This window comes from Canis lupus, chromosome 10 (genome assembly GCF_048164855.1).
Source record: "Canis lupus baileyi chromosome 10, mCanLup2.hap1, whole genome shotgun sequence".
Classification (NCBI taxonomy): domain Eukaryota; kingdom Metazoa; phylum Chordata; class Mammalia; order Carnivora; family Canidae; genus Canis; species Canis lupus.
In genome coordinates, this window is record NC_132847.1 from 30,400,885 (window position 1) to 30,415,211 (window position 14,327).

The 14,327-nt window shown below is 37.3% G+C and overlaps 1 protein-coding gene and 1 long non-coding RNA gene across 39 annotated transcripts in view; one reads left to right on the forward strand and one right to left on the reverse strand.

The window, feature by feature from the left end:
• The window catches only part of PTPRD (protein tyrosine phosphatase receptor type D), a 2,176,041-nt gene that overhangs the window by 4,287 nt on the left and 2,157,427 nt on the right, over nt 1–14,327 (reverse strand). For all 38 annotated transcript variants that reach the window (XM_072841294.1, XM_072841327.1, XM_072841326.1 and 35 more), the window contains 6 exons: nt 10,563–10,848; nt 9,965–10,143; nt 9,239–9,365; nt 7,894–8,019; nt 4,810–4,964; nt 1,200–1,335 (listed from right to left, as the gene is read on the reverse strand). In XM_072841294.1, coding sequence (XP_072697395.1) covers nt 1,200–1,335; nt 4,810–4,964; nt 7,894–8,019; nt 9,239–9,365; nt 9,965–10,143; nt 10,563–10,848 — 1,009 coding nt within the window. The remainder of the gene's footprint in view (nt 1–1,199; nt 1,336–4,809; nt 4,965–7,893; nt 8,020–9,238; nt 9,366–9,964; nt 10,144–10,562; nt 10,849–14,327) is intronic.
• LOC140641446 (uncharacterized) lies at nt 3,576–9,402 on the forward strand. Its single transcript, XR_012037959.1, has 2 exons — nt 3,576–3,927; nt 7,017–9,402. It is a non-coding gene; the product is annotated as an uncharacterized lncRNA (long non-coding RNA).

A 14,327-nucleotide genomic window follows, 5' to 3' on the forward strand; every position in this document is an offset into this window, starting at 1 on the left:
GCAATCAGAACTACCCACCACCATTTCTGATGTTGTTATACAAGTAAGGATGAGGAACAGTAAATACACAAAGCAACTCACACAGGGCTCTGGACTTTCAAGCTTTTCATCCCCTGAAAATGACATCCAAAGACTGGCTGTCTATATCAAAAAGTACCTGTGTTGTTTGGCCTAATTCAGTGTGATTACTAGTTATCTGTCCGAGAAAGGCCCACATTAAAATAAAATAACTTGAAACATGTCCTTTTTCAGACAGAGAAGAACACTGTCATATCGGAATAAGTTGGGGCATTGTTGGAGAGAGAGAAAAAATAGAATTTTTGCCATAAAAGAAACTTTTCAGTAGCCAATGGGGCTGAAAGTAGATAGTTTCTATTTTGCTTAAACATGAATTTTTTTACAACAAAAATGGTAATGCAAAATAAATGGAGTTTGAATTCCTATGTTATTACAGTAAGCTGCTTGGCTAAGTGTTAAGGGTTTTTAAATGTCCAATTTCCCTCTGCCACCCCCAATACCCATTAAGTCTGTCAGGTTGACATCATGCTTTGAGTATTGTAAGCCAAATGCTTGTGCTATTTTGAAATCACAGTTTGGAAGATATCATGGGCAGTGAATTTAGGAATACATATAGAATGTAGAATTTGGTGGCTTTTTTGAGGAACAGAAATACTCATATTATTCTTAGAAATGAATAGTCAATAGGCCACACTGGCTATATCACAAACTCATATTATTCTTTAAAAAATGAGAATTTCATGATCAGTTATTAGAATAGAAAATGGGGCATTAATTTCTCTAGTGCTTATCCACGATCCAAGTATTTAAAATGACCATTAGGAGAATGGAGAAGTAAAACGAGCTGAGGATCTGTTATGCACCAGGCAATGTGCTTTATATATAAAATTGCCATTTTTATGGGTCAAAAGTGGTCAAATAGTGACAATTTATCATGGTACAACCTAATATATAATCTCACATAACTTCCAAAACAACTGTAAAGCTTTGAAACTGTCACTCCCACATATAGAGGGGTAAAAATGAGGTTCAAAAATATTGAACAGTTGGATGCTTTCCCAACAGTATTTTCCTGTATTTTGCTCTGATATTGAGAGTCTCTGGGCTCTAACAGGTTCTGGTTGATAAAATGGATTATTTGGCTCTTGAGATGTGATAAAATTCATGGAGATTTTTCTCACCTCTGTCTGTACCATGGCTGGTCGTTGTGTTCTCAACATTTTGACAGTCTGGAAGATATCTACAACTCCTTCGTATCTCATTCTTTCCAAAACAATGCTTAGTGTTATGAAGACTCCAGTTCTTCCAACGCCCGCGCTGTCATAATAACAAAGACAGTGTTACTGCATGCAACACTCACAGTCTTCACCACATTAGCTTGGAAGTAGATATATGTGTATCCAATTCCATACCATATCAGGTTCTTCCACAGCAATGTTCAGGAAAATGTGGTATTGGGTTCACAAAATGACTATTCTTGGGATAATGTGTCATGGTAAAATGTGAACGTAAGTCCACGTGGAGTAATTGAGATTGAGTCTAATATAATACAATAATTTTTCAACTGAGATTATACTGCAGGAAACATAAATGTTGCAAAGCAAATAGATACGAGGAAGGGTAAATATAGGTTGACTCCGTTCATGTACATCCTGAAATAATAGACCTTGCCCACTTAATATTTTTAAAGTATAAAATAATTCAGGTAAGGTGAATCAAGTTTTCTATATATTATTTACTTCTTGTGGTCACAATCTATGAAGGATGTTTCATCACTTAGACATGTAAATAAGTAAGAAGGTGTATAAGACTATTCAGACTGAGATGTTAGTTTTGATATAGAAAACACATTCTGTTACGGGTTTTTTGATGTGGATCCTTATTCAATCTTTAGAAGGGTCAGTGAATATCTTATACTTACAGACTGTGTAAATGTATATATATATATATATATATATATATATATATATATGTATATATTTGTTCTCTCTCCTGAAACTTCAAACTTTAACAGATACTCAAAAGGGTCTCTAACTTTTAAAAAGAAATGGTTGAGCATCACTAAGCTTATCTACTTTTAGATATTCAGCAGCTAAAACACCAGGATTCTTTCTATCACATTAGCAAGGTTTTGAGTTTGTTTTCTTTATTGTTTTAAGATAATTCCAGAATGTTCACTGCAGCGGGAGAAGAAAATTAATTCATAGCTTTTGTGCTCTTAAAAAGTAAGAAAGCATCTGGAGGTTTAGGTAATAAGGAGAAGAGTGAATAATTTGAAAAATCTTTACATTTTTCGATCCTAATTAAACGGCATGTGTAACGCTTGGGTACAGGCTGTAGAAAATGGATGGATTCATTTACTTGGGGATGTAGCTGACAGGCATGTATAAATAGTGTGTCCCTTTATAAACTGGGTTTTCTAAAGAGCCCAAACAGAAATGTTAAGTGAGGCTTTAAAATCCATGGGTAGTCTTTACAAAGAGGCTGAGGATGTCCTACAGCAGTGAAGGCTATCTGTAAAGATGGAATAGATGACCTTGAAGGTCCTTTTCAACCTTGAAAGCCTCTCTTACTCCTGAGGCTGTGATTTATGATCTTTTTTTTCCTGAATGGTCCAGGTATTCCAGAATCTATTTAACCTTGATTTGACTGCTCAAACCCTAGCAAAATATAGGGTTTCTGGCTTTCTACTAGGTTCTTTCAAGCAAATAACAGATACCGGCCTTAACAACTTCTGAATTTATTGACTTTACAATGCTAGTTTAATAAGTTATAATAAGGTTATACGTGGAGTAATTGAGATCCCTGGGTGGCGCAGCGGTTTGGCGCCTGCCTTTGGCCCAGGGCGCGATCCTGGAGACCCAGGATCGAGTCCCATGTCGGGCTCCCGGTGCATGGAGCCTGCTTCTCCCTCTGCCTATGTCTCTGCCTCTCTCTCTCCCTGTGTGACTATCATAAATAAATAAAAATTAAAAAAAAAAAAGAGATTGAGTCTAATATAATAAAATAATTTTTCAACTGAGATTATACTTCAGGTTAGTATTTTAAGGATATTCCCAGATAGGAGAAAATATCTAGAAGTCATATACGTGTGTGTGTGTGTGTGTGTATATTTATATATATATATATATATATATATAACAGGACATAGCTAACCTCCAAATACCAAAGGAGTATTTAAATCATTTTGCAACAGCAGAAACAATGGGATGTAACACACATTTATATGCTTAAACTTATGGTTATATCTAAAGTTAAAAATACATATTAAATCTATTTTTTAATAGCTTATGCTAGAAAAGTCTGAATTAGTATTTGGGCAAATTATGTGGAAGGTGAAGGGGAATAGCCAGGTAATTTCAATCCATCTACTTTGTCTGAATATTTGAGTCCATATGTTGTTCCCTACATGATCGTTGATTGTCTAGAGTAACCAAACTCAACACAAAGCAAATGTGAATAAAGAAGGTCTGTTGCTCATAGAATATAGCATCCCTGGGGAACATCATGTGCTGGAAAGAATCTTAGAGACATTCTAAGGTTCCGTCATAGAGCTATATGATGACAGAAGTAAGGCTAGAATTCAGCTATCCAAAAGCCTGAATTGAATATGTCTCCTATTTTGAGAGCTTTTCTTCCATATCACTAAGTATCATAGTTTGGAATTTTTCTATCTTTCTCTTTTTCTTTTTCCTTCCTCCCTCCCTCCCTTCCTTTTTTTCTTTTTTCTTTTTTTGTTTTGAAGCAAAGCGAAATTTTGAAGTCTCTCAATATTTTGACCACAAAGAAATTAGAAACTGAGATTTCAAATTGCTAGATTCTGAAAATATATTAGGGTAAATAAAATTAGGTGAATTCCTTTTGCTGGAAGGTTTCTACATAGCAACTTCCAAAAGCACTATATTTATGGTGAGTGTCCTTTCTGAACCATTTACTTGCTATTTCTATTAACTTCAATGACTTGAATTATAAAATGCTGTGGAAACTATTGAAAATAATTAACTTGAAGGTGCTTCATTTTCTGATATAGCAACAATTTTCAAGCAAATTGCAATTTTAACTGAGGTATCATTCTAATCACTTACTGACTGGCAAGAATTAGTATTGTCATTAGGCTGGATAACTATTTATGGTTTTCCTAAAAAGACAAACACAGGAGATAGATACAGAAGGACAGTTATTGGTGTAATGACACAGAAGTAAAACAAGTAAGAAATGATTAACTGAACAAATTATCATGAGTGGATGTGCCAATAATTTGTTAAGTTAAAACTAGGAAAGGAAAAACACAGCTTGGTTTTTGTTTTTTCTTTCTTTCTTTTTTGTTATATATTTTTGAATTGAAGTTCGATTTGCCAACATATAGCATAAAACCCAGTGCTCATCCCATCAAGTGCACTCCTCAGTGCCCATCACCCAGTTACCCCATCCCCCCACCTACCTCCCCTTCCACAATCCTCTGGTTTGTTTCCCAGAGTTAGGACTCTCTCATGGTTTGTCTCTCTAATTTTTCCCACTCATTTTCTCTCCTTTCCCCTATAATCCCTTTTTTACAAAAGGTAAAATTTGGGGAAGAAAATTCTACCTCAGGTTATTTTCATTTTATGGAAAGAAAGGGAAATGAGTCCTTGCTTAAGATTTTACAATGTATTTCTGAGAATAAAATACTTATTATGCTGATTCACTATAATCAGCTTGTACTGAAAATGATTAGACAATAACGTACATTTTCAAAATTATTATCACATTGATCACAGATGGGGAACCCATCATTCTTGATTGTTCACTCACCTGCAATGTACTGAAATGGGCCCATCTTGGCCAAACTGCTCTTTTGTTTTATGGACTTGGCCAATGAAGTCAATAAATCCTTCTCCAGACTTTGGCACTCCTTGTTCTGGCCAGTCAGTGAACTGGAACTGCCTCACTGTTCGGGACTGACCGTCCTTTAGAGAGAAAGCCACATCCCCAGCCACAAAGAAGGATGCCAGGAGGATTCGGCCAGGGCACAGACCACATCAGCAAGAGTGATATTTTTTTTCCAGAAAGAAAAACAAAGGGGTAAGAAAAAAGTCAGAAACGTGTTTAACTAGCAACTTAGTCACACATGTGTCTTCCCTGTTATTAACACTGTCCACAGTCACATGTATTTAAATTGTAATTTTATTCTGGCAATGCTCAAGTAAAAACCTGGGTTTTCATTAAGGGCCATCTAGTTCCCATATATACTCTATTTCAAAGATTTCAGAAGCCAATAACATAGTATTGGAAGGAGCATCTGGGCATGCAGACCAGAGATTTTGCTATGGTCACAATAACTTCACACCTGCCATGTTTGCTTATTTCTAGCATTGTCAAGTGACAGATAGTGACACTGAAAGGATCTGACACAAACTGGGTAGTGGTTAAACTGGATGCCCCACATGTCTCAGAGGCATACCATCTCTACCCATGGCAGCATACACAGCATGTGCTATGCAACCACGCTGTTGAGTGGGAAGGGACGGGTCCCTCCAGGGAAGGAAAGAGAGGATTAGCAAATACACACTCGATTCTGAAAAAGGACTCTTCCCACTGACCATAGGAATTAAAGCATTTGTGGGGGGCTTTAACAGACAGACCAAACGCAGATGTAAGAGGAGTCTTTTCTAGAGGCAAAACTGCTCTGTTAGCAGTTAGGCAAAACTGCTCTGACTCCCGAAGTACAAATCGTTTGAGAAGGAGTTACTGATATGCTTCTGATTCCTTCTAGAACAGTGTTTTCAGAAGCACAACAAAAGCGGAAGCCACCTTCTGCTTATAGAAGCAGAGTAACAATTATGCCCACTAACTTTCTTTGAATCCTCTGAGAAGGAAAGAATCCAAATTCCAAGCTTAGAGAGACTGATTCCATTTAAAGAGGCCCTGTTCCCATTAAGGCTTCAACTTGTTCCTCCTTTCCATTTTTGTAACATCTTTCCCCTTTAAAGGCCTTTTGAATATGGGTGTATACATTCCCACGATTCTGGTCAAGTAGACAGACCCAGTCTTTCTCACTGAGTCATACTAAGAGGAAGGGATGGCTTAGCTTGAGATGGGCACACAACAACAGGGCATCTTCCTGACTGGCATCATTTGATAAAGCAGGAAGATCATATTAACCTTGCGAGAATACTCAGGAATATGAAAATAACTGCTTGACCCCATTACTAACTTATGGATGGTTACCATGGGAGCATGATTTACTTCCCTCTGTTTCTGGAAAAGGTTTGGCAAGCACAGGAAGGAAGTCAAAGGCTAGGTAATGCAGATTTGTCCTCCTCTAAATATCCTGGGGCTTTCATTTCTGACCACGGTGCTTGAATAGGTCATTCAATTGCAAGAATAGGTCATTCAATTGCAAGAATAGGTCATGTGCACAAACCCTTACTATTTGAAAGAGAGATCAGCTGACTCCATTTAAAGGTTACCTGTTTAACAAAACTGCATTCCAAGTGCCAACGTGCTTTCTAAACTGCTAAATTCAGATTAGAAACACACTAGGGACACAAACAGCAAATGAGGCAGCTTAGGAAATTATAAAATCACAGGGAGCCTTTTTTAATGAAAAGAATGTGAACAAGTTCTTACTTCAGTATTTCTTTTGCTTTTTGAGATCAGATTTAATCTGGGCAAGTAACGAGTAGTAAGGAAGGTGTCTCTGCTATTTGTAGGGCCTGGCCCCTGGTCTTTATCATCAGAAATAGTTGGTGAGTTTGCTTGGGCTGTACTGAAGATTTTTCACCCACATACCTATCTTCAAATTCTGAAAGGGCACACTTTTTTTTTTTTTTTTTTCCCAACAATGGGGTGGGTCAGCAAGGCATGCTTGCTTGGGCAATTCAAAGCTGAGACCACAGACTTAACTGCTACCTCGAGTACAGTAACCTTCAGAGTAGTTAAGATTTCAGACTTTCTGGGATTAACAGGTCTGTCACCTGGGCCAACCAGCCAGCTAACCAATTTCTCCTTCACTTTAGGTTAACAGCAAGGGCACAGCTTTGGGGATTAGCAGACAATCTCTAAACATGAGTATTGGTTGGAAAAGCTCCTTTCCAGAAAAAAAACAATGGATCAAGTAAATAGCTCTATCCTGGAGTTTAATTCAACCCACCTACTGTGACAGTTCCAAAAACAAAGCAGGGCTTTGGACTGACCCCTCTCTCTCCTAAAATGTGTTTGTAATCATGGTCTGAAAGTGGCCAAAGGCAAGGATATTAAAGTTTATGCATAGAACATGTTACATCAGGGCTGAACCTTGGACTCAGCAATCTAGATAAGAAATGCAGAATGAAAATTAGCCAACAAGGGTCATGGGTGCACAGCTCTCATGGACAGACACATTAGCACACCAAAGAATAAACCATGCCAGGAATCAAATTAGAATGTGCAAAGCTTGTCAGAGTCTTCTAAAGAATGCCATTTGCTCTGCAGTTTTAAAATCATACCAAATTAACCTCCAAGCCCACATGACCTAAAGGGCTTTGCAAAACAACAACATATTTACAGCCTCAAGTAATGAAGAAGTCAAAAAGCTCCAAAGAGAATGAGCTGAGAAAGTGAATGTAAGCACAGCCAACCAATCAGTAAATGCTTCCCAGGACACACAGTTACCAAGTATATCCTCAAAGTTGGGCTGCCAGATGTTATGTTTGAACGGAAGCCAACTCTGGGTTTGTGAGAACACTTGCCAGACAGAGGAAAAGTTACTCTTAAATTAAAAAACAAGACAGCCCTCCAAGATCAGTTATTTCTTTTCACTTTGGGAGTATGGTCACTCAGCAAATGTCTCTCTCAGAAATACATTTTATATGGCTTTTTAGCCAATGGTTAAGAGCATAAGATTGGCCAACTTACCCTGGCATCTGTGACCTTGAATTCTCTTAGGATATACTGTGGCATGTTGTACTCAGCCATGGGATCTACAACAAAATACTGGTATCTTGCAGATCGTTCTGCTGGCCAGTATTGGTGACATTTCTCCTAAAAAGAGAAAAGACTGATGTCAAAATATACAAAGTACAAATAAAATTTTATCTATCATCTATCAATCTATACATTTAATTTCTTTCTCTCATTAAGAAAAGTTCAAAATTCAAAGCCATTCCAATTGCATGTAACTCATTTTTTTCTTTGAAACTGTAAGGTCCTCAAAAATAGGGATATCATATGGTTTAACATTTGCTCATGGCATCAAGCACAGTACTGGGGCATGCGGTAACTTATTAATACACATCCACTGAATTGAATACTTTGATAGGATAAGTGTATACATATCTACAAGTTCTCCAAATAACTACATTAGTCCTTGGATACAATGCTGGCCCTGTCAATCATGCACTGCATCTCCAGAGTAGACTTGCGTTGCTGTGTTATGGAATGAATAGAACCATCAAGTGCGAATGCAGAAAGAAAATTCTATATTGATCTGGTCCAGTCTCCCTTGTCAGCTGAAGAAACTGGAGCCCAAGTAGTTCTAATGATTTGGCTAAATCTTGCAGAAAGTCTACTATGAATAGTCAGAATAGTAAAGTTATTTGCTTATTTGGCATGTTTTGCCCTCTTAATGGGCTTTAGATGATGAGTTTTCGATCCATCTCTACATTTATACAAGGAGGAGAGAAAGAGAATTTTAACCAAACATAGAAAAATACTTACATCCATTGAATGTAAGTGGTAATTTCTTGGGTATCTCTAGGACTATTTTATGTATTTTTCAGAATAATCACTTTCAAAATGTATTTCTGAGATGACCAGATTATATCCTTGGAAAAACTCTGTAACTTTCTAACACCCTATTCAACAAGGGGGTGGGTTGGACAGGGAAAAACTGCCTCACAGATGAAAGAAAGTCAAGTTTCTTCACACAGAGAAATGATGGCACATTTATTTGCTCATGAAACTCCAGCTTGTCCAGGGTAAAAGGGAGAAAGACTATTCTGAGAATTGGGACATAAGTCAAACAGGGGCATCTGCTTCTTTGCTCTTATGATCATGCTGCACTGGAAACAAAATACTTTCTTCAAAACACACAAATTAAAGACCTTGATGTGGCTTATGCAAATTAAAAACCAACACACAGTAATGAATGGCCCAGAATGTGTCCGGAGAACCTCCACATTTCAAAGAAATGACGCTGGCCCTTGGGTTATTAAAATAGTAATTTCTTCATGGAATGAATGTCCTATGAGAAGACACTCACTCTGCCCATCTCACGCAGCTTGGTGAGCATCACAACAATGGTGGAATTGTGTTCCCAGAGCATCCGCCAGAAGTCTTCAGTGGTCTCTGCCAATGGCCCCTGGGTAGCGATATATGCTTTCTGTTGTCTGAATTATAGAGAATAAAAGTAACATGTTAAAGTAATCAGAGAACATTTGATATGTACATCAAACCCACTAATGAAAACTGAAAACATATTACAGTGCAATTGCAGTAAATGCCCATTAAGATTGTGTAATCAAATGAGAATATTTAGTACATTTTGGGGACTTTGCAAAAGAAAATTGCTTTGTTAATATCATGGTGTATATCTTCATCATTAGTATTTAAATTTTGGTGCAATGCTAATAGCTCAGTTTCATGTATCATACAAGTCACGTAAGAACAGTGGTGTGGTTTCATTTTGTAGATAGGGATCTTACACAATCTATTAAATGTATGAAATGTGGTATAAAACAGTTTCTTTATTAGATTAACTCCTTCTACAATCAAATGGCTTCTCAAGGAAGAGTGCAGAAGGCCAGACTAAAGATTCCATGACTGCTTCTTCTTACTCCTATGAAAAATAATAAAATACCAAGGGACTGAATGCTGACCTATGCAGAAAGAAGATGCTTTGAATTGAGACGAAATTCATTCTGGCTGTGAAACTAGGGCACATGTAAATATCAAGGCTTTGGGCTGTCAGGGGAACAAGAGTGTATACCTGTATCCATCAATAAAACTGGCATTGATGTAATCAGATCCTTCCACTCCTCGGATAGGCTGCAGGCATACCCTTGTGGATTCATATGGCATAATATTAACAAGGCGATTTTTGAATTTATTACATGGAAGATTGGCACTGATGAATCTTGAGGTGTGAGCTTTAGAGCTGGCTAGACGCTGTTGGATAGAAAAAAAAAATCCGACAAAGATAATTTTACCCTATGGTTAGATGCAATGTACTCAATATCTCCTCTTTAGATATAAAGCTTGTGTTTACTTTAAAGCAAAGGACTCTTCAAACTGTACTACTTTTGACTTCTACCTAATGATTACACATAGTGTACTGAATTTTTAAATACGTTCTGAGAATATGACTCTCAATTTAAATTAGGGCACAAAAGAGCTCAAGGTATTGTTAGGAAGCAAAGAACAGAAGAGGGAAAGAGGAAGAGAGTGTTTTATAGTCAGACACTTGAGAAGGTCAAACGAATCTTGTAACTTCACAAATTTGAAAGGTTAAGAAAGTGAAGCCACCACTCAGAGACAATCCCAGAATGACTTGCTCCTGAATTACCACATCACATCCAATATCGTACCTTAAATTCAAGCTCCATTCCTGTGACATTCTCTCCTGCTTCTATTTGTGTCAGCTTCTGAATGTAGGCATACAAGTTTCTAGCTGGCACTTCGGTATTTCCACAAGTCACTGCTTCTAACAGTGCATCATGGATAAAGATGTACTGGTCTTCTGTTTGAACCATGTAATTCCTCTGGGCTCTCATTAAAGTTACATGGCCATAAATATCTACAGTTTTTTCATGCTTTATTCTTTCTAACATGGCATCTATTACGATGAAACAACCAGTCCGGCCAACTCCCGCACTACAAGATAAACAAAAAGAAAAGTCCAAATAAATCTATCAGGAAAAGCAACACATAAAAAATAATTTTAATTCTTGCTAACTTAGTTTAAACCCATTAATTATTTTCAAGTAGCTATTGGGATTATTTTGGAGCACTCTAAAGTAAAACGTATTATCAAGTCCCCATAACCAGAGGGTAGGACCAAGTAAAATTAATTTGGTCTCAAAATGTAAAAACATTAAATCCATAATTGCTGTGTTCTTTGATCATGTAACATGAAGTAGACCTTATTTTGAAACTGATATGCAAAAATCACAAACATTTAGGTTGTTTATATTAGGAGATATTTTAAAAATTGGTTAAGATATAATTAGGCTATATCTTTTTGCAAAACGTTTCCATCTATTTCAGTTCAATTTGTGAAATAAAAACTAGAAAATTACTCAATCTGAAACACTTCAAACATTTCATATTCCAAAGCCCAGCAAGGAAGTTCTAAAATCAACTTAGTAGAAAATACATAATTAAAATATTAAAATGTTGCACACTAAAAAAGGTGCAGGGTATCCTCAATGGAAATAAATTCTTACTAAAAAACCATCACTAGAGAATAGGTGTGCTTTTTGGTTTTACTCCCTTCTCTTCCAGTGTTGAATGTAATTTGAAATTCCAGGTGAAATTCAAGTATTCTGTGTGGGAAAATAGAAGCCTAAATCTTTGTTACTGAAGAAACTCTGAGGCATTTTTTAAATTCCACTACTTTGGGACTTATTGGTCATTTTCCAGTTGGTGGAAAACAATTCAAAGAAGAGAAGGTGATAGAGTGAGCAAAACCCAAAGACCAGATCCGACGTTCCAAGGAGACAATCTAATTTACTGAACTGGATTACAGAGTCAGGTGGTTGAAACACTGGAATTTCCTCGAGTGTTGAAAAGAATACCAACAAAATAACATATCTGTGTTCTTAAATCTCTAGGTAAGCCTTGTTTGTCTTTTATCAAACTCTTTAGAGTGAGTCCATTTATATGTCAAGTATGGTTGAATCCAAGATATTTTTCTCCTCATGATTGTGGATAGTTACCTGGCTGGGAAGCAGGTCATCAACAGGAATAGGTATATATCACCACTACAGACACTAAACAACAGACAAACTCTTCATTAGCTACATGCCACTGCTTCCTGTCATTGTGTATCTATGTGTTCGTTTATTTATCCATCTGTCCATTGACATATCCTTCTCTTCATTCAATGAACAGTACTTTGTTAAGTAACATAGGGGATACAACATTCAAGATGACTTAGATCATACCTAAAAAGCTCAGCATCTATCAATGAAGTAAAAGGTCACTTAACTACTTATACTAAAAGACAGAAGAAGAAGAAGAAAAAGAAAAAGGAGGAGGAGGAGAAGAGAGAGAAGAAGAGGGAGAAGAAGAGGGAGAAGGAGAAGAAGAAGGAGAAGAAGAGGGATGTGTTAGTTCGTGGATGATGTGGCATTTGAATCTAGTACTCAAAAGACAGGAAAGATGGGGAATTGAGGAGGCTAGAATAGCAAAAGAGAAAAAAATGGCTTTTGTAGTGATACTGTTGGCTCTGGGAGTTACATGTGAAACTCTTCATCGGCCTTGTGAGGCACTTGTACAAGGACTGTACCAGACTCCAAATGGATGAGTATAGTGAGCAGTAGGGCACCTGACACAACTGAAATGGTTATTTCTTTCTAGTGCCAAGTGCCACAAGGTGAGAAGTAAGCATTTTGTTACAAATAATATTTTTATTAAATTATTCCTCTTCTAAAACACAGAGGAAATAATAGTTTTATTTAACTATTGAGCAGTACAACTTTAATCTAGCTTCCATACAAACCCTGAGGTTTGTACTCTAGGTTAAGTGGAAATATGGTATGACCACTATTTAAAACTTGCTTACTTTTTTATCTCCTGTCAGATATAAAAAAAAGGACTGTTACTATTTCGTCGGAGAGCCTCTGGATTTTTATTCTAAGACTCCATCCAAAGTTTAACCACAAAGTGACATGACACTGAGATATAATGCAAAAGCCCCTTGAGACGGAGTCTTTGAAATGACAGAATTTTTTTTTTTACCACACAATTAGAGACCTGATGCACCGATGTCCACAAAGTCCCATTTTTATCTAGTTTAGTCTACTAATAAACCTGTGAGATGGCGAGTTTTCCCTGACACTCCCCATTACCCCACTCCCTCACCACCCCCAGGCAGGATTAACCACTCTCTGTTCCAGATCACTTAAGTCGTGTGTCAAAAACCACCCCAGTACAGTCTCAGTCACATCATATTATTAATTAGCCTGGTGGGGCTGCCATCCATAAATCATGGCGTGTAACCTGAGAGCAGTTTCTATTACCTCTGTGTTCCCCCCACCAAGCATGCAGTTGGTGCTCAATAATGTTTGTGAAATAAGAATATAAATGAGTGATTGGCATCAGAGACCTTATATAATGAGAAGCTCATTCATGTTTGGTAACACTACCGAGGAAGCAGAACTCTTCAGTTAATGAAAGGAATCCTATATTTGACAAAGGCTCAGAACTGTGCAGAGAATGCCCGAAGACTGCTCCACGGTGCTGGGTGGGGACAGGGAGACTGGAAAATGCTTTGAGTGGCCTCTGTTTCTTGGTCTCCTGATCTGCCATTGCAGTGCAATGGAAAGAAACTATGACTGATCTTGGAGAAGGGAAGTAGCCCCCACATTGGGGAGGTTCTAAGACTGAGTAATACCATTTTTTCTTTTTCTGTGTTGCTTTTCCTTCATTATCTTCATCCTTATTGTGCATTGTCTCTAACTGGATACACCTTCATGTAGTTCTTCATAGTGGAAACCATACTGTAAGCCTTATAACTGAGCCTTAAATATCAATTCTAGATAATGGCAGGGATATTTTCCCAAAATATGCATCAGGCACAATTCCAAATGTCTGCATGATGCATGGATCTATATTCTGACAAAAAATATCACAGAATCTTGGAAAATTGGTAGGAATGACTCTAGTTTCAAACAGTAGCAACCTCTTCATGGTGGTAATGAGGGAAAAAAAAATACATGCCTGAATCTAAATTACAAAGTATGGAAAGAAAAGAAAGAAGAGAGGCTATGACTTGTGCAAAATCTATTTTTTCTCTCCCCAAAATTCAAAATACTGTTAACTGCCCAATCTTGCTTATTCATACAGAAGGTAGGGAAGGAGCTGATCCTTTTAACTTACATGTTACTTCTTCTTTAGGAGGAAGAGTTCTTTGGGGGATTTACTTTTTAAATTTTTTTTAAAAGATTTTATTTATTTATTCATGAGAGACAGAGAGAAAGAGAGAGGCAGAGACACAGGCAGAGGGAGAAGCAGGCCCCATGCAGGGAGTGTGCCGTGGGACTCGATCCCGGATCTTCCCAGATCACACCCTGGGTTCAAGATACTTTTCTCAGATACCAACGGCTGGGTGTCCTTGAGAAAGTCACCTA